The sequence below is a fragment of the Mustelus asterias genome, chromosome 10 (assembly GCF_964213995.1).
Source record: "Mustelus asterias chromosome 10, sMusAst1.hap1.1, whole genome shotgun sequence".
NCBI classification, from domain to species: domain Eukaryota; kingdom Metazoa; phylum Chordata; class Chondrichthyes; order Carcharhiniformes; family Triakidae; genus Mustelus; species Mustelus asterias.
In genome coordinates this window covers 73,791,392-73,812,392 of record NC_135810.1, presented here as the reverse complement: position 1 = coordinate 73,812,392, position 21,001 = coordinate 73,791,392, and the positions used below count along the sequence as shown (strand labels likewise).

At 43.2% G+C, this 21,001-nt stretch overlaps 1 protein-coding gene across 1 annotated transcript in view; it reads right to left on the bottom strand.

The window, feature by feature from the left end:
* Positions 1–21,001, bottom strand: part of LOC144499675 (neuronal PAS domain-containing protein 2-like) — a 103,568-nt gene that overhangs the window by 6,686 nt on the left and 75,881 nt on the right. The window contains 6 exon segments of the mRNA XM_078221943.1: positions 3,292–3,384; positions 6,135–6,316; positions 8,704–8,829; positions 12,943–13,089; positions 15,051–15,143; positions 16,887–16,993. Of these exon segments, the coding sequence (XP_078078069.1) occupies positions 3,292–3,384; positions 6,135–6,316; positions 8,704–8,829; positions 12,943–13,089; positions 15,051–15,143; positions 16,887–16,993 (748 nt within the window).

Here is a 21,001-nt window from a genome sequence, read left to right as displayed (position 1 = left end):
TCAAAGCTTTTTCAATGTTAACTGTTTCTCTCCTCACGCTACCTGATTTGTTGAGTAATTGCAGTATTTTCTCTTCCTATTTCAGATTTACAGTATCTGCAGTACATTTTATGTGAGTTAGCCCAGTCATACAGTTTTTTGCTGTTGTAAGGATAGATGGAAATTATGCCTTTTAAAAAGGACATATTTTCCAGGTGGATACCTTGCATGTCTGCTTGCTAATTGTTAGTAAGAAGTTTAACAACACCAGGTTAAAGTCCAACAGGTTTATTTGGTAGCAAAAGCCACACAAGCTTTCGAGGCTCTAAGCCCCTTCTTCAGGTGAGTGGGAATTCTGTTCACAAACAGAACTTATAAAGACACAGACTCAATTTACATGAATAATGGTTGGAATGCGAATACTTACAACTAATCCAGTCTTTAAGAAACAAAACAATGGGAGTGGAGAGAGCATCAAGACAGGCTAAAAAGATGTGTATTGTCTCCAGACAAGACAGCCAGTGAAACTCTGCAGGTCCACGCAACTGTGGGGGTTACAGATAGCCTGTCTTGATGCTCTCTCCACTCCCATTGTTTTGTTTCTTAAAGACTGGATTAGTTGTAAGTATTCGCATTCCAACCATTATTCATGTAAATTGAGTCTGTGACTTTATAAGTTCTGTTTGTGAACAGAATTCCCACTCACCTGAAGAAGGGGCTTAGAGCCTCGAAAGCTTGTGTGGCTTTTGCTACCAAATAAACCTGTTGGACTTTAACCTGGTGTTGTTAAACTTCTTACTGTGTTTACCCCAGTCCAACGCCGGCATCTCCACATCATGCTAATTGTTAAACAAAGTAATTCAATAATTTGTATCTACCCCAATTTCATGTAAGCTTTAGTCAGTCTGACTTTGAGAAGGCTAGAGAAGTGTACTTGAGAGGCTATGCAAGAATCACGATATTCAGTTACACCTGCAGGTCCTGCTATTGTATAACTAACCACTGTGTCACCGTGCCGCCCTGCCTTAATCAAACTTATAAAAGAAAAACATATGACTGTGCAAAGATGAGTGGCAGGTCAGATGATTAGTCAGAGTATAAAGAAGGGCAAAGAATGACTACAAGGTTAATCAGCAGCAAGAGATTAAAGTATGAGAAGAAGATGGCTAGAAGGGCGGCACAGTGGTTAGCACTGCTGCCTCACAGTGTCAAGCACCCAGGTTCAATTCTGGCTTCAGGCGACTGTGAGGAGTTTGCACATTCCCCCCTTGTCTGCGTGGGTTTCCCCTGGGTGCTCTGGTTTCTTCCCACAGTCCAAACATGTGCAGGGTAGGTGGATTGGCCATGCTAAATTGGCCCTTAGTGTTAGGGGGATTAGCAAGCTAAATACGTAGGGTTACTAGGATAGGGCCTGGGTGGGATTGTTGTTGGCGCAGGCTCAATGGGCTGAATGGCCTCCTTCTGCACTGTAGGGATTCTATGATCCTATGACTGAAAAGTAGCAAATATAACTTCTCTGTCCAAAAAGGGAAGCAAAAAACAGGAAACTATATACCAGTTAGCTTGATGTCTGTCATAGAGAAAGTGTTAGAATTGATCATTAAAGAGGTTATAGCTGGACACTCAGAAAAATGTAAGGCAATTGGGAAGAATCCATATGGATTTATGAAGGGGAAATCATGTTTAATTAATTTATAAAAGTTCTTTGAGGGAGTAACATGTGCTGTGGATAAAGTTTAAAAAAACGTTTATTTATTAATGTCACAAGTAGGCTTACATTGATACTGCAATGAAGATACTGTGAAAATCCCCAAGTCGCCACACACCAGCACTTGTTTAGAGGGAGAATTTAGCATGGCCAATGCACTTAACCAGCACGTATTTCGGACTGTGGGAGGAAACCAGAGCACCTGGAGGAAACCTAGAGGATGTGCAGACTCCACACAGACAGTGACCCAAGCTGGGAATCGAACCCAAGTCCCTGACGCTGTGAGACAACAGTGCTAACCACTGTGCCACCGTTCGGGGGAGCCTGTAGATATCCTGTACTTGAATTTCCAGAAGGCATTTGATAAGATACCACATCGATATTGTGGAAAATTAAAGATCAAGGTGTAGGGGGTAACATATTAGCATGGTTAAAAGATTGGCAGGCTGGCAGAAAACAGAGTATGCATAAATGAGTCTTTGACTGCTTGGGCCACAACTTTTCACAATTTACATCAATAGCTTAGATGAGAGGAGAATGGTAGCTAAATTTGCAGATGACACAAAGATATATAGGAAAGTATGTTATGAAAAAGACATGAAGAGTTTGCAGATGGATATAGATAGAATGAGTGGGCAAAAATCTGGCATATGGAGTATAATGTGGGAAAATGTGAAATTGTTCACTTTGGCAGGAAGAATAAAAAGCGTATTACTTAAACAGGGAACAAAAGCAGAATGCGTGTGTCACAAAAAGTTAGCATGCATGAACTGCAAATATATTAGAAGACTAATGGAATGCTATCCTTTATTATGAGAGGAATTGAACATAAAAGTAAGGATACAATGCTTCGCTTATACAGTGCATTGTTGAGACCACATCTCGAATACATCGTGCAGTTTTGGTCTCCTTATTTAAGGAAGGATGTAAATGTGTTGGAGGTGGTTCAGAAGAGGTTTATTAGATTGATACCTGAAATGAGTGGGTTGTTAGGGCTGGGTTTGTTTCCACTGGAGTTTAGAAGAGTGAGGGGTGACCTGATTGAAGTATATAAGATTCTGAATGGTGTTGACAAGGTGGACTTGGAAAAGATGCTTCCTCTTGTGGGCAAGTTCAAAACTAGAGGGCACCATTAGGGGTTGTCCTTTTAGGACAGAGATGAGGAGAATTTTTTTCCCTGAGGGTTGCACAGCTTTGCAACTCTCTGCCTCAGGAAGGTGATGGAAACGGGGTCATTGAATATTTTTAAGGAATGGGTAGATAGATTCTTATTAGGCAAGAGAATCAAATGTTATTGGGGGTAGATGGGAATGTGGAACTTGAAACTCAAACAGATCAGCCACGATCTTATTGAATGGCAGAGTAGGCTCGAGGGGCTGAACAGTCTACTTCTGCTCATATTTAAAATGTTGTATGTTTTCATTCAAAATGAAATTAGAAATTGCTATAAAAATCAGAGTTCACCCCTGCTATGCTTTATGGGTTAGAAAATGATCTTGAATCCAAATCACATAGTCACATATGAACGTTGAGAGCTATAATGCAGACAATTTTACAATGATGAGAGCTACGGCATTTGAATCATTTATGTAGTTTTGACATACTTAGCTTGTTGTCCAATAGCACCGAATTCTGTGGGTTGTCTAGCATGGCATGTAATAGGCATCATTGGTTGAATGGGTTGACTAAGTAGCATCCTTAAAAGGAAAGTGAAAATAATGAGTAAATATCTTACATTTGCACAATGTACTTTCTAAGAATGTGCTTTCTTTCTAGTTTGAATAAGGTGCCTATCTCAATTCCATTGGATCAGTTGAGTGGTGATTAAAAACCTTACAATATGTCCTGAGTACCCATCCATCAATGCATCCTATTGTAAGGTATTTCCTTTGGGTATAGAGACATCTGTTGATTCGTTTTATGAGATTGGCCTACCGAAGCTAACTGTGATATGTCCGAGGCTGGAGTTAAGACCCATTTGGACAGCAGTTACATTTTTAAGGATCATAAAGCACTATGTTGCAGTACTGTAGGCCATAGCGGGGATTTTCACATTGGTTATGCCCCATAAAATACCTACCAGGTGTATGGATGGAAATTGCATACACAATCTACATCTCCCGACATTTGCAAATCTTGATCAAAAAGCTCTTAGGGTCTTTCATATCAATATATTAATGCAGCTGAGGTAACAACAGAACAATGTAGGTTCTTGTTCTTGGATTTTAATCCAGAAATAGCCTGATTTGTAACTGTTCACATAACGTAGGCATCCAGGGCCTAGCTTTTGATTATGAACGCATTTAGCTTGCAACTGTAATGGCAGCTTTCCAAATCTTGCTTTCAGCTTATTTTTGCATGCTTTTTTCTAGTGAAGGGTGCTTGTGGCAGGTGTTTTAGCTTTCCAATTTTACTGCTACCAATCTGCTAATTGGGGCAGTGAATGTTTCGATAGGAATCTCTGAATCTCTCTATACTTGTGGAAACTAGCTTCAGCGGTAGCACTTTTGCCTTTGAGTCAAGAGGTTAAGATAAAAGATTTATGCATTGTGAACATGTTTGAGTTCAGCATTGTTAGCTGCAGTCAATGCTTTCATTGATGAAAATCAGCAGAACTAATGATCACCCTGCAAGAGAAGTGGCCTGCTGAATTCTGCTATGACAACTGCCACTGAAAACAGTAACATCTCCTGTACACCACAGCATATGGCAACAAATCAGATTTAATTTCCATTGCTAAAAATAACTTGTTCCATATTTCATAGCGATAATGGACAGGTGGTAGATATTACAACAAAAATCTTATCGTGGCATTCAAATGACAATAAGCTGCTCCCTGGGATTTTTCTTGTAGTTTTTCCTTAATGAGAATTCTCCTTAAAACTTTTTCTTTAAAACAGATAAATGTGCATGCTGAAAACTGAACCTGCAATAAAGAAGTTAACCTGTACCAAGGATTGCAGAATAAAATTTGAGCTAACTACCTTCAATCATTTTTGGAATTAACTAGGAGTTTCTGAATATGTAGGTGGTGTGGCTGACCCAAGGATAATGAACACGCACTTGCTGGATCCGCTGTCAGTGGACACATTTTGATGGAATGGAATCCTTTCCAGTTAATGAAGGCCACCAGCTGGCCTGTGGGAGCCTTGATGATCGCATGTCTACAGTCTATATCTTGCACCCAGGGCAATAGTGCAGGTTTCTTGCCAGTGCTAGGACTGATTGCCCCTTCCTTGCCCTCTCCATGTATGCCAGCAAAAGCATGTAAGCAAAAGACCTACTCTCTACCTCTGTTATCATTGTTCCCCCAAGAACTGTTTCAAGAAAACCTCGCCAGACACAGGGTAGTGGTGATAAATGCCTTGATTTCTTCTGTTGGACACAAGGGGTCTTTGTGCCAAGACTTGCAATGGTTGAAGCAGCTTCCTTCTTTAGGGTTCTTCTTCCTGTTTAAGTTCCTTCAACTGGAAGCTGTGGCAGAACCCTTGATGTAAGGGATTTCTCTCCCTTTCACTGGTGGGCTCCCTTTTGGGCTACAGAGATCATGCCTGGAAACCACCAGGTTTCAATGGTGGTCGGGGGGTGAACAGAAGTCCTGTCCCACTGCTCTTTTATTCCCAAATATTAAACTCAATTCAAATTTTCCCTTTTTAAGTATGTGATAATTGTTAAAATACAAGGGAATATATGGTTCTTTATTTTTAGCCAGCAAACATATCAGCATCAATCATCCCACTCCTGACATTTTCATTTTAGGGCGGCATGGTGACACAGTGGTTCGATTCCCGGCTTGGGTCACTGTCTGTGCGGAGTCTGCACATTCTCCCCGGGTCTGCATGGGTTTCCTCCGGGTGCTCTGGTTTCCTCCCACAGTCTAAAAGATGTGCATGTTAGGTATATTGGCCATGCTAAATTCGCCCTCAGTGTACCTGAGCAGGCACTGGAGTGTGGCGACTAGGGGACTTTCACAGTAACTTCATTGCAGTGTTAATGCAGGCCTACTTGTGACACTAATAAATAAACAAAAAAAATTACCAGATGAGATATAGAGCAACTAGATACAAAGTAAAACACCCTCTTCTCTCCCCTAGCACCATGCTATCAAAAAATTCACTTCTGATGCATGAGTGAAAGTTTTTTTTATTTTCAAAGTCGGCCTTATATTCACTGAGCTTGGCAACTTGCTCTGGAATTTTGGTCTGTTTTGTGCACAAAAACCTTGACCACTGGAAATCAATTTGAAACCAGAGAGGTTTATGATTGGAACTTTAGTTCCAGAAATAAGAGGGAAGTGTGCCAATTCGCTGTCATCCAAATCCCAGAAAGACACTCATTAAAAGAATGATTTTCTGATAGGTGACACATATGCATAATAAGTCACTTCCAAAAGTTTATTATTAACTACATGCATCGATTGCAATTTATGAAATAATGTTACTATTACCTTAGTTGCCTGTCATGACTGAAGTTAGAACCTGAATGACCGATGGTGCCATCACTCTGGAGGGTCATGGTTGGGGCTTGGGAGAACATCATCGGACTGCTGAAATGTAGTGCCAGGCCTCCAGAGGATAGATTGGGCAGGGAAGTCTGTACAACCTGTCCAGCACGTATCATTTTAGCATTCTATAAAAACATTAAAAAAATAACAGTCTTGCTGAGCAAGAAAACCAAAGTCAAATATTCTGTTTAGCACATAAAACTCTTGTGTTTAATGGGAAATATATCACTACTGTGGACTTAAACATGCATCTCTCAAAATTCCATCAGGTGCATTGTGCCATGTTTGCACCTGGAAATGCCAAGAAAACTGAATCTACCAGAAGATTGTGTTTGCATTATATAGAATAACAGGGGGGGATTCTCCCATCCCACCCATGATGGGGGATGAACCGTGCAAAGATCCATTGACCTTGGGCAGGATTCTCTGGTTTTGGGGTGAGTGCTGCCAAAGAATCCCACCCAACATCTTATCTTATAGCATAGAAACAGGCTATTTGGCCCAGCAAGTCTAGTGTTCATATTCCAGGCAAATCTCCTCTCAGCTTTCTTCATTTGTACATCACTCTGTTTGTTTCTCCCTCATGCACTTATCTAGCCTTCCCATAAATCCATCAATGCTATTCACCTCAACCAGCCCATGTGGCAGCAAATTCCACTGGAGGAACTCCTGCTCAAGCCCCACATAATTTGGTAGTAACGTTCAGTGGGTGTGAAAAGTTAAAAGGCAGAGTCTGGCCAGAGATTGCAGCAGCAGGCTAGCTGAGTGACAAACAGGTCAATTGAGAAATTCACTATAAGCTAACTCCACAGGATGGCTCCTGACATCTTGCCCAACTTTTTAAGAATGTTTTCCAATGAAAGGTTTGGCATAGACTACAGAAACAAAAGGGTTAAGGGCACTCCAAGGAGGAGTAAATTTCAACGAGACTGTCAAACTCTCCTCGAGTTAATCAACCAGAGGAGAGAGATCTCTGGGTCTGCATTGGGAGGATGACTCAATCATTCCACATGGAGAGAGGAGGCAAGAGCTCCGAATCGCAACTCTTTCATCCCCATAACTATGAATCACCGCCACAGGAAGTTCAATGACCTGACCAGCACAGATAGGGTAACACACTGAATACTCTCCTTTTTTCTTATGCGGGTTACCCTTTGCCTGAGCATGTGGAAAACTTAGAAGCTGTACAATGAACCCTTCATGATATATTCTGTTTAAAGGGAGGCCAAGGGCATCCCCTGTGGATGATTTTGGAAGCGGGGGTGCTGTTTGATCGGGCATGAGGGTGCTGGGTGGGGCACCTGCCGCTTCTTCCCTGATAAATTCTGGAGTGGGAAGGCTTGAAGAAATTCACGTCCACTGAAGGGTCTCATCTCGCTGTTGCGGGAGGGGGGACTCGCCATGCAGGGAGACAGACAAGCAAACCTGATTGCTGGTAGCCTAGTGGGGAAGAGGGTGATTCACCCGTTCAAAGGCACTCAGTACCTGATCGAGGGACCCAGTATCAAGAAGAGGAGCAGGTCCGCTAAGAAACATAGAATTATACAGTGCAGAAAAGGTCCTTCGGCCCATCGAGTCTGCACATTAGAAACATCTGAACTCCCACCTAATCCCATCTGCCAGCATTTGGCCCATAGGCCTGAATGCCAAGTGCTCATCCAGATGCTTTTTAAAGAATGTGAGGCAACCCGCCTCTACCATGCTCCCAGGCAGCGCATTCCAGCCTTTTTCTCCACACCCTCTGCCACATCTCATCAGTGTCCCCTCTCTGAGAACAGATTTACCCCATCCTGGACAAAGCAATGTGCTGATCAACAGCCCATCTACCACTTAAACATTTACTTACTCCACCACCGACGCACAATAGCAGCAGTGTGTACCATATACAAGCTACAGTGCAGCAACTCACCAAGTCTTCTTCAACAGCACATTCCAAACCTGCAGCCTCTACTATCTGGTAAGACAAGTGCAGCAGATGCATGGGAACCCCACCTGCAAGTTCCCTTCCAGGCCACACACAGTCCTGACTTGGAACGATATTGCCGTTCCTTCATTGTCACTGTGTCAGGGGTAGGGCTTCTCAGGGAAGCCCTGGATTTAAATGTCCCCCATGGAGCTGGGAACACTAGTGGCAAGAAACTTCATTCCTGTGGACTGCCTGGAGATTTTGTTGGGGGACATCAGGCCCCCTGCCACCCTCCTTAAATTCCACCCAATGATATCTTATAATACACATAGTCATCGTTCCAAACATCTTTGCCTTTAGCTTTTCTCCTCATATGAAGTCCCTATATGACATGGCCCATATGTATTACAATCATAAATGCATTTGGGGTTTACAGTTTTAGTTTACTGTTCAGCCTTAATTTATCACTTCCACTTTCCCATTCCTAAGGAAGAGTCTTCCACGATGATGCATCTGCTTTGTATTTCCAGCATGTTAAGTTTTTGTGTTAAAAAGCCAATGATTTAGTGAATATACTTGGTTCTATTATGTTGCTCCTGTTGGTACCTGGAACTGTTTACTGGGAAGATCCTGGTCTTGCACCACAAGGTCCATTTGTTGCTGCTTTTGCTGTTGTGATTCCTGATACTGTAATGGACTCAGGCTGATAGGCGTTGGCTGTTGCAGCAATAACTGAAAGGGAGAAAAGCAAGCTTTAAAAAAGATTTTCAATCATGTTGGTGACATTTAAATCTTTCAATTCAATTCTGTTTGTTGGATAAAATTCTAGCCTCTCGAGTTGAACATTTCTCCCTTGTTGTACCATGTGTAACAGAATTAGAAACCTGTTTTATTTTCAAACTGGTTTATAATTTCATAAAACAGTGAACAGAGAAATCCCCTCACTCGGCAAATGAAACCTGCTGGGTTCGTGTGTGCTACCATCTAATGATTAGAATCAGGAACTGCAGTAACATAACATTAAATTAGACACAGTGCCACCCGGTGAAAAGCACCATATATTACATGAATCTAATATTATCACTTGACAAAGTAAGGGGTATGATGGAATACTCTCCACTTGCACGAGTGCAGTTCCAACAACACTCCAGAAACTCAACACCATTTGGGACAAAGCAGCCCGCTTGATTGGCACCCCATCCATCACCTTAAACATTCATTCCCTCCACCACCGACACAGTAGCAGAAGTGTGCAGCATCTGCAAGATGCACTGCAGCAATTCACTAAGAGAAAATGCTGGAAAATCTCAGCAGGTCCGACAGCATTTGTAGGGAGAGAATAAAGCCAATGTTTCAAATCTAGACGACCTTTTGTCAGAGCTCAGCTTCGTCACAGCTCTAACGAAAGGTCATCTAGACTCGAAACATTGGCTCTATTCTTTCCCCAGAGAAGCTATCAGACCTGCTGAGATTTTCCAGCATTTTCTGTGTTTGTTTCAGATTCCAACATCCGCAGTATTTTGCTTTTGTTTTAGCAATTCACTAAGGCTCCTTTGACAGCATCTTCCAAATCTGCGTCCTCTACCACCTAGGATAAGGGCAGCAGATGCATAGGAACACCACCACCAAGTTCCCCTCCACACCATCTTGATTTGGGACCACATCGCCATTCCTTCACAGCCACTGAATTAAAATATTGGAATACCCTCCCTAACAGCATTGAGGGTGTACCTACACCATATGGACTGCAGAGGTTTAAGCAGGCAGCTCACCACCACCCTCTCAAGGGCAATAGGGATAGGCAACAGAGGTGTATTTACACTTTGTGGGGTCTCACGCTCACCTTCATTTATGCCCCTCCATTAGAGTATCCATCCACGAATACTTGGTTCCCTTTACTAGGGTCAGGGAATAATTTGCAAACATAACAGTAGTCTGCCTCAGAGGTTTCCGAACAAAATCAACCAATTTCTAATTTCCATCATCCCATTTCTCTTTACCCTCAGAAAATGGGATTTACAAAAACTTCTAACCTGCTTTCAGCCTCCAACATCAAACTCTTTTCTCAGATTTTCCACATTACTATATTTTCTGGTTTACTTAGTACAAAATATTCTAGCATTCGCAGTGGAACAGATTTTGGCCATAAGGCAATATCTTCAGGATAGGTTTCTTCCTTCACTTCCACAGAAGGATCAGCAATATCTTGTAGTTCCATTGCCACTTCTTGTTCAGCTTTTTCAGGCAATGTGGATCTCCAGGAATCAGCAAGTCTAAGTCATCAGATAATTCACTCACACTTTTGGTGGATGAGGATGAATGTGCAGTTTGTGCATTGTTCAATACTTTAAACTTTTTAATGCAAAATGACAAACTGTCTTTTTGCGTAGTTTCATCCTCTTGCTTTGCCTTCAATTTTCTGCATTCTTAACAGTCACATTGATAGTTTTGCTTCATATTGCTAAAGAAACTGATCTTGATTTTAATGAATTTTCTTAATGAGCAGGCATTTGCGCAGTCAATCCCACATTAATTCAAGCTGTGCAAAAATTGGATTCGTCTTTTAACTATAAAGCTGTGATTCTGAATTTCAAACAACACTGACTCTACTCTTCTCCTGCCCATTCCCCCCTCACAAACTCATGAACTCTCCTTCCCTCCAAAATGCAACCCGGACCTTACACACTCTCCCTCCCTGCAAGTCTGCAACCCTGGCTAAACCCCTTCGCACAGTCCCCTCCCCCCAGCCTCCCCGCACCCTCATACTCTTCCCCTCACCTCCCACCCCCTCGCAGTTCCCTCACATTCTCACTAACTTCACTTACCTGGGGTCTTCAAGGTAGCCTCCTGCCTCACTTGCCATCTCCTTGTGCTGGTAAGGCTTGATTTGGTGCCTCGTGCATCACTGTTGCTGGCTGGCTAAGATTCTTTGAGCACAACCTCTTCACTTGTGCAATCTATGCTGTTGGTACCCACTGGTTTAGTTTTAAACTTCCAACAGTTGGCTTTCTACTGCCCAATTTTATGACAATGAAGACATGTTGGTCTTTTCAACTCATCCTTATCCTCTACACTGTTTTTATGGCTACTTTGAGGAGCATCTGCCTTTTAATTATCACTATCTTCTCTACTATGATTAGGGTTTAGCTGACCACCATTCAGTTTATCTTTATTTCTCCAACCTTGTGTGGATTTGAAAAAGATGATCTACTGCCATCTAGGTGCCTGTGTGATATATCACACCCATCAGCAAAACAACAGCTTCCCTTATTTTAGAAATCACATGGTCATCCAGGTGTAACGTAATAGCTATTTGAATACCGTTTTTAAGCTCTTCCAATACTATTATTTTCTTCACATTTCCAGACGTCTCCTTTAATTTCATTGATCAAAACTATTGATCAAACAGAAGTTCTTTAGCCCTAGAAAGTTCTACAAATGTTCAATGCTGTTTTTTTGTCTAGAGTCCAAAAGGTTAATTAATATGCTTCGGAGACAAGCTTATACACATTAAGTAGCACAGTTTATACTATTGCCTACTTGCGATTTCTGAGAAGCCTTTTTGCTTATGATCTCCAGTTGTTTTTCAGCCCTTAGCAAGCTCTTTCTTTCTCTGCACATTGAACTCAGGGTTCACACCAATGTGGGTGTTTTTAGCTCCAATCCCAAATACCCTTTGCAAAATCTTCCAACCAAGTCTCCACCCTTAATTATCTGTATGGCAGCAAAAGTTAGTTGAGATTCCAATAGATTTTTAGATTAATTAACATGTAGCTTCAAAATCAAAACTTTTGACCCTGAAGTCTGCATGAATAATTTAAATTCCTAATAAAGTCCGCACAACTCTTCACAAACTGCAATCCCCCCATTAAAAGAAGGCCACCTGCATACCCTCTGACCTCATAAGTACACACGGTACCATTTAAACTGCCATTATTCGAGCTGTTCTGGCATTTTCTAAAATCCGGCATTTTAATTACCTTACCATTACAAATTTAACCTTCCCAAAATTAAAAATTACCTCTAAAATATTGGTATGAACCATGAATGAGATGATTATGACACAACCTTGATCATGTGCTCAAGTCCTGAGGTGGGGCTTGAACCTAACACTTTCTTTATCAGAGGCAGGAGAGCCAACACTGAACCAGGTCTAAAACTTATTGGCCTCAAAGGTAGCAATCCCAATGGTATAAATGTTTTGAGTGTGTTTCAACCTTACTGTCTAATTTTTCCTACACCGTGACAAGATGAGTTACAGTTATCTCATCTGATCGGTCAATGACTTGCCAATTTTGTTCCCAGGAACAGTACATCACAGTTTTCACCTTCAAACATGGTTTTATAATCCTTAAAACGTAAGGCCTGGCTGGTGTTTGCTGGTGATTTATTGTAAAAGCCTGAGTGTGACTTCTGGATTGCTTTCAATACACCACATTTTATGGTGTCTGATCTTTACAACAACACCTGTTTATCTGAGGTCACAGCAATAAACCTGTATTCCTGCAGTAAGATGTTTCAAGGACCAACTCTCAGAAATTCAGGGAAATACATTCCGATATTTTGTTTGGAGTTCTTGTCAGTAGTTTTTTCAGTCTTCTATATTTTCAACAGAAACAGGATGGCGAGGCACCTGGGAAAGTTCCTACACACTTTGTAGGGAAACAATTCTGTTCTGTTGTTCAAGTAGCTGTTAATATTAGTTTACTTTGTTTTCCAGATGTGGACACAAAATGGATCTTGAAGTAGGAATGGGCCGAATATATTTTGGGACATAAAATTAAACACTGATCCATCCCATCTTCATTTGCCAATATGTTGCAGGCACTCGTTGTACCTTCTCACCTGTAAATTTGAGTCATCCACCATGCACAGTTGCTCCTGGATTTTGTGTAGTTCTTCTTGCTGCCATGTGATGTTTGCTTGAAGAATGCGTGTGCGTTGCTCAAGCTGGTCCTTGAGAGATTGAATCATGTCCAACTGTGCTGGGAACTGGTATGTAGAAAAATATCAATTTTTTAAAGATGTTCAACTTTAAATTAGATACATTTCATGTGGACAGTCATGTCTAAGTGTAATTCTCAATCTAAATATAGTAATGGGTCGGCCGTCTATTTAAACCAGAACTTTGGTTTGGAAATATTCATACTTAACTACCATTTTCTACCACTGGAGAGTTATTTAAAGACAACAACAAGAAATGGGGCTGGACTTTCCTTTCAGAGTCAAGAAACCAACTTCAGGGCCATTTCTGAGTCCTGATCTGACACTTCAGGAGGTGCGGTGGAGGCGGGATATAATCACAGTCCCTGATTTGACAGAGGTGACTGTTGGTTAGAAGTTGGTTTGGGTGGCCAGTGAGTAGCTATGAAGCTGGGAATGGAGGTTGGACTGAGCAAATGCAGGTCCCATTTATGTCATTATCTGACTGCCATTTAATTCCAAAGACACAAGCACAAGGGCACCAGAGATTCTAGAAGAGAGGTAGATGGCTGGCATTCATAGCTGTGCTTTGCAGACACAGTAAGGGAGAGGAAGGAAGTCCTTTTTTCAGAGGAGAAGGCCACCCTCCCAAACCAAACAGACATGAATGGAGTTTTCTGAGAAGGTGAGCAGATGAAATATAGTTGTTGTAATATGTTTTCACGGGATTGCAGCATGACATCACTAGAAAGGAAATGTGTCACACTACCCAGTTTTAGTTTCACTTTTGCTTTTGAATAGAAACTCACAGGCACAATTCTGCTGCTGATGCGTCTTCAAGCTTTATAACCTCTGTATAAATATTTCCATCTGCCTGGTCTAAATAAACAAATCCACAACGTGTTTACCCAATCCCTTGAATGACTGGTGCCTTTATATCTTTAGAACATGCACAGCAATGGAAACGATAAATTGCGGCCAGTGCAGGAAAAGGTTCAATGATCTTCTTCCCTCAGACAAAGTGACTGCAGTGCAAGACACTCATGACAGGCCTCTCGGTATTCAACCTCCAGAAGACACACCAGCTGAGGAGCCTGAGGCTGAATGTTGCTCCTGAACATGGCAGGAGTGTGTGTCCAGTCTACTTACTGATCCTTCAGCAATGCTCAGGCCATAGTGCTGTTGAGGACCGGTCAGCAGTGAAACATGCAGCTTCTTGTGTCAATGAGCTAATAGCGTTTGTCATGGAGATCAGCAACACCTTAACTCTTTTCTTTTGCCTTTTCAGGAGAAAGAGACACATAATGCTTGAGAAAGGACAAAGGCCTGAGCAGAAGTGCTCAACCTACACTTTGTGTCATGGCGATTGCCAGAGTAGCTAACCACCAGCCATTCGGAGAAGATGAGATAGGCATCCCTGGTGAAGAGATAATGCAATGCACAGATGAAAGGGGGTCCAGTTCATTCCACCCTGTCTGACAACATGCCAAAGACTCAGCTGCTTTGGTAGGCCTCTGAACTGTAGAGGCTTTTAAAAGTAAAGTTTATTTATTAATCACAAGTAGGCTTACATTCACACTGCAATGAAGTTACTGTGAAAATCCCCTATTTTCCAAGGCTAGTTCTCGTGATTTCTTCTCGAGTCTCCTACAGGTTCTGACATGGGAGGGGGAATGACAAGTTTCTGTGTTTGAACTGGGGCAAGTGCTGCCAGAAGAATCCGCAGACCAAGCACTGTCATAAGCTACAAGTGAGCCCTGTCCCAGCTCAGATATGGTCATCTTGGAGGGTACCCGCATGAAGATAGATAGGATGGCTGGCACTAGGTGGTGACAACATGAGCAGTTAAGAGAGGCAGAAGCAGGTGAGAACAGTTTTCACTGGAAGTTGGAGGACAGACACAGCCCTGCACAGCTGGGCATAGGTACAGGGCCTCCAGAGTCACAAATTGAAGATTATAAACAACATTTTATGGAAACTGAAGAGAATATATTCATGCAATTTAAAATAAAAAGTATTTATTTTCTAACCTGTGTCATTGGTGCAGGCTGACTGACCATGGCAGCTTGAGGTAACAGCTCCTGCGAAAGCAGATCAATAGGTGGCTCCGATATTAAAGAAGACTACAAGGAAAGAGAACAGCCAAGGCTGTAAAATAATTTTGTCTTCACTATTAACCAAGAAATGACTGAAAGGGCCCAGAGCGAACCACTCCAACAACATTTGATTTTAATTTAGACATTGCTGGCTATAGGCCAGCATCTACTGCCCATCTCTAATCATCCTCAAGAAAGTGATGATAAGCCATCTTCTTGAACCACTTCTTGAATCTCCCTAATTCATCCAATACGGGAAAAGATTTCCAGTGGGGGTAATTTGTGTCAAGGGCAGTGAGTAGTTTAGAGGAGGTATGGGGAAATGTAAATTGGCAGGTAGTGAATCTGAAGTAATTATTCGTGAATTGACAAATAAATATAAGATTTCCTTTATGGAGGTGAATAAAGTATAGGCAATAAAAGATTAATAGTTTTCAAACAATTAACTGTTTCAATTTATAATCTCATTACTCTGAAACTGCTACCGTTTTTATTTCACATCATGGTGCCATTGATCATGTAAATGTCAACAGTCATAAAAGCAGGAGTGTGAAATCAGGAAACAAAACCTTCACAACTCAGGTCCAATTACTGAGGAAAAATGTGAATTTTTAGAAGCATAGAATCTTTACAGTGCAGAAAGAGGCCATTCAGTCCATTGAGTCTGCACCAACTTTCCGCTGCCCAGGCCCTCCCCTCCCCTCTATTCCCATAACCCTACGCATTTACCATGGGCAATCCACCGAACCTGCAACTCTTTCGACTGTGGGAGGAATCCAGAGCACTCAGAGGAAACCCATGCACAGGGAGACACAGGGAGAACGTGCAAACTCCACACAGTCACCCATGGCCAAAATTGAACCTGGGTCCCTTGCACTTTCCTCCTCATGTCAGCTGGAACAGGGTTCAAGTCCTGTGATGTTGGCATTAATCTGATCCACCTGCTAGGCATCTAGTCAACTGAACTAACCCCCTTGCATTAAAGAAGATATGGGATTTTCATTTTCACTGCCTGGGTGGCAAACTGACATCGTGGAATGAAAACGAGGTGGTTTCTATAAAAGGTGAGCAATCTGTTCCACTAGATCACTGCCCAGGCAGTGAAGATGAAAATCTACTCCAACATGATTCGAAATGCTGCTTGTTGTCAAATAAGAAACGAACATGGCAGATAGCCATGGAATGGAGTTAGCAATCAGGCTGCAGAGCTCTATGGATCTGTAAGTCACAATCTATGTTCTTAAACATGCACCTGTACTATTGTGCTCATTGGTGAGGGAGAAACATAAAGAGAGGGGTGGAGGCGTGGTGGAAAAAGGTGCAGAGAGAGAGAGAGAAAGAGAGGGGGAGAGGGGAAGAGAGGGGGAGAGAGGGAGATAGAAAGAGAGAAGGATAGAGACAGAGACAGACAGGCAGACAGAGGGGGTGGCGGCATGGTGGAAAAGGAGCAAGACGGACAGAGAGGCAGCAAGAGAGACAGACAGAGGGGGATGAAGATGTGGGGGAAACAGAAAGAGTGAGAGAGAGAGAGAGTTTCTTAGCAGGCTATAATCTACAAAGGCGCATCAGGATAAAGTTAGACCAGACTGAAAAATGTTTAATCCAAAGTCCCCTAAAATTCATGGCAGTTTAGGCAACTCTCTAATGTTCAATACAAGTATTATGGGTCTTTGATAGCACCCACACTATTTTGGCCACAAATTCAGCAAAAAGATTTTCTAATAGCAATTCGTTAGCTTCTCCTGTGGCTAACCTATGGAAAATCCCCACCTGGTTGCTGGCGGGCGGGTGTTGTTGTGTTCCAGCATCTTGTTGTATTGTTGATTTTGTCTGCAAGGATGGAGCATTAGTCTCTGAGAGTCGTTTACTTTGTGTTGCTGTGGAAGAAATTAGACAACAGGTTTAAATTACAGATTATGGTCACAAAACACACCTCGAATTTCGAAATAAGTATAACCAGATTAATAAAACAGAAAATGCTGGATAAACCCAGCAAGTCTGGTAGCATCTGTGGAGAGAGAAACACAATGTTTCGAGTCCACATGATCCTTCTACAGAACTCAAAACATTAACTGTGTTTCTTTCTCTACAGATACTGCCAGATCTGCTGAGTTTATCCAGTATTTTCTATTTTACTTCAGATTTCTAGTATCCACAATACTTCGCTTTTATCCAGAATAATATGTTGATCATACATATGAAGATATGAAAAAAGAGCAGAAGTAGGCCATTGGACCCTTGAACCTGCTATATATGTGTAAGATCATGGCTGATCGGTTTGTGTTTCAAATTCCACATTCCCATCTAACCCCGATATCCTTTGATTCCCTTGTCTGACAAGAACCTATCTACCTTTGCCTTAAAAATATTCAATGGCCCCACCTCCATCACCTTCTGAGGCAGAGTTCCAAAGTCAGACAACCCCCTGAGAGAATTTGTTTTTTCCTCATCTCTATCCTAAAAGGGCGACCGCTAATAAAACATTGCTCCCTAGTTCAGGACTCACCCACAACAGGAAACAGCATTTCCACATCCACCTTGTCAAGATCATTCAGGATCTTACACACTTCAATTAAATCTCTTCTTACTCTTCTTAACTCCAGTGCACACGGGTTCTGATGAAGGGTCATCTAGACTTGAAACATTGACTCTATACTCTCTCCACAGAGACCTGCTGAGATTTTCCAGCATTTTTCTGTTTTTGTTCCAGTGGACTAAATTCCAGTGGGAACAAGCCCAGCCTGCAGAGGTGGAATTACAATGAAACGCACAGCGCTGCAGCGCGGGGCCCCAGTCAAGGGGGGCAAACTGAGAGACGGCTGTGGGAGCTCCAATCAGAACCTGGTAGCTCTGAATTTGCTGATTGGTGAGCCTATCAGCAGGCAATGGAGAAACAACACCAGGATCTGATTGGTGGAGTCTGCTTACAGAGTGGGAAAACTCTGTCTGTCCCAGTTGAGAGGTGGTGACGACTCGAGAGCAGTTCAGATGGACCTCGATTGTCTGGTCTGAAGTTGCTCAACTTTTTTCCAACATTCAGGCAGGCAGCCTAAGGTAACAGTGAGGCTACTGAAGTTTAGAAGAGTAAGAAGGGATTTAATTGAAGTGTATAAGATCCTGAATGAGCTTGACAAGGTGGATGTGGAAATGATGTTTCCACATGATCGGAGTGTGGACCAGTGAGGCTTTCAGCGAGGACTGAGGAGGAGGAGGCGCTGGCCAACAGCCATTGTGGGGAGCAGTGGAGCGACTCTCGACCTCCAGTGCTGAGGAGGGCGGATGGGCAACCAGTGAAAGAACGGAGGCCAGAAAGGCAAGATAACGCCAGAGTCAGCAGCAGCCAGACAGCCAGCCAGGAGCACACACGCTATTTGAGACTCGAGGACCGGGCGAGATTTTGATTTGATTTATTGTCAAATGTGTTAGTATACAGTGAAAAGTATTGTTTCTTGCACGCTATACAGACAAAGCATGACGTACATAGAGAAGGAAAGGTGAGAATGGAGAATGCTGTGTTACAGTCATAGCTAGGGTGTAGAGAAAGATCAACTTAATGCAAAGTAGGTCCATTCAAAAGTATGACGGCAGCAGGGAAGAAGCTGTTTTTTGAGTCGATTGGTGCGTGATCTCAGAGTTTTGTATCTTTTTCCTGATGGAAGAAGGTGGAAGAGAGAATGTCCGGTGTGCATGGGGTCCTTAATTATGCTGGCTGCTTTGCCGAGGCAGTGGGAAGTGTAGACAGAGTCAATGGATGGGAGGCTGGTTTGCGTGATGGACTAGGCTTCATTCACAACCCTTTGTAGTTTCTTGTGGTCTTAGGCAGAGCAGGAGCCATACCAAGCTGTGATACAACCTGAAAGAATACTTTCTATGGTGCATCTAATGAAGTTGGTGAGAGTCGTAGTTGACACACCAAATTTCCTTAGTCTCCTGAGAAAGTAGAGGCATTGGTGGGCTTTCTTAACTATAGTGTCGGCATGGGGGGACCAGGACAGGTTGTTGGTGATCTGGACATCTAAAAATTTGAAGCTCACGACCATTTCTACTTCGTTCCCATTGATGTAGACAGGGGCATGTTCTCCACTATGCTTCTTGAAGTCGATGACAATCTCCTTTGTTTTGTTGACATTGGGGGAGAGACTATTATCATCGCACCAGTTCACCAGATTCTCTGGGCCCTATTTTACCATTTTGATTCTAAGAGCTGGGCAGACTTGAAACTGGGAGTGTTTCAGATCCAAATTTCAAGCCCGTTCTCAGGCGCCCCCATACGCACTCTACCTACAAAAATATCAGTGATTCAGAATCGTGCTGCAGAAGCCTGTGGGCGGGGCTTAACCTGCCCAAAACCCTGCAGCTCCGATCGGCCCTTCCAACTGCGCATGAGCAGAACAAAATGATAGAATGCCCTTCCCTGTCACATCCCCCTCAGGCCGGATAATGCCTCCCCCTGGCCCCCACAGCCATTGCCCCACCTCCACAACATTATTGACCCCATTATCCCCCTCACCCTCCCGCCACCCAGACTGATCGCGGGCCCCTCCCCCCCTTCCCCTCCCCAACGATCTCAGGCAGAGTGGCAGCGGACCCCCCCTTTCCCTCCATTGATCTCAGGCAGAGAGGCAGTGGACCCCCCTTTACCTCCACTGATCTCAAGCAGATTGACAGTGGACACATCTCCCCCCACCCCCCACCGATCTCAAGCAGAGAGCTGTTGGACGCTAGGCACCTACCTCCTCACTAACTGGAGCGCCCAAATTGGACTTCTATGGAGCATGTCTGTTTCAGGCCGATTCTGGATGGGCGAACACGGTAGTAAAGGGGGAAGTGTCAGTAAAGTTGGGCGTGCAGCCCATTAAGTCAATTTAAATGCACGCAAATGCATTTAAATGATTGTCGTGCCTGTTTCGGACCATTTGTGGGCCTTGGTAAAGGGGGAACCGGTGCGGAGGCGGGCGCGGATCGCACTACTCGTCTCATGCCCAACTTTACCAAGTTTTTGCGCCCGAAAATGGGCACAACACGATGGTAAATTCGGGTTTTCTATCTCTTTCTTGTACTTGGACTCGTCATTGTTTGAGATCCGACCCACAACAGTGATGTCATCAGCAAACTTGAAAATCAAGTTGGAGGAGAATTTGGCCACACAGTCAGAGGTATATAAGGAGTATAATAAGGGGCTGAAAACACAGCCATACGGAGCACCAGTGTTGAGGATGATCGTGGAGGAAGTGTTTATTTATTTTGTTGCCTATCCTTACTTACTGCGGTCTGTGGGTTAGGAAGGCTAGGATCCATTTGCAGAGGGAGGAGCTGAGCCCCAGGCCATGGGGTTTGGAGATAAATCCTGTAGGAATAATAGTGTTGAAGGCAGAGTAGTCTATGAATAGGAGTCTGACATAGGTGTCTTTGTTATCTAGGAGTACGAAGGTTGAGTGCAGGGCCAGGGAGATGGCATCTGCTGTGGACCTGTTGCGGCAATAGGCGAAATCTAGTGGATCCAGGCAGTCCGGGAGGCAGGAATTGATTTGTGCCATGACGAACCTTTCGAAGTACTTCATAATGATGGATGTCAGAGCCACCGGATGATAGTCATTAAGGCAGCATGCTACTTGGCTTTTCTTTGGTACTGAGATGATGGTTGTCTTCTTGAAGCAGGTAGGGACCTCAGATTGGCATAAAGAGAGTTTGAAGATGTCTGCGAATACCCCCGCCAGCTGGTCCATGCAGGACCTGACTGCTCATCCAGGTACCCATCTGGGCCAGTTGCTTTCCGTGGGTTGGCTTTTGAGAAGGCTGCTCTGATGTCTGCAATGGTGACCTCAGATACAGGTTCGTCTGAGGCTTCCGGGATGGAGGGCGTGCTTTTGCTGACCTCTTGCTCA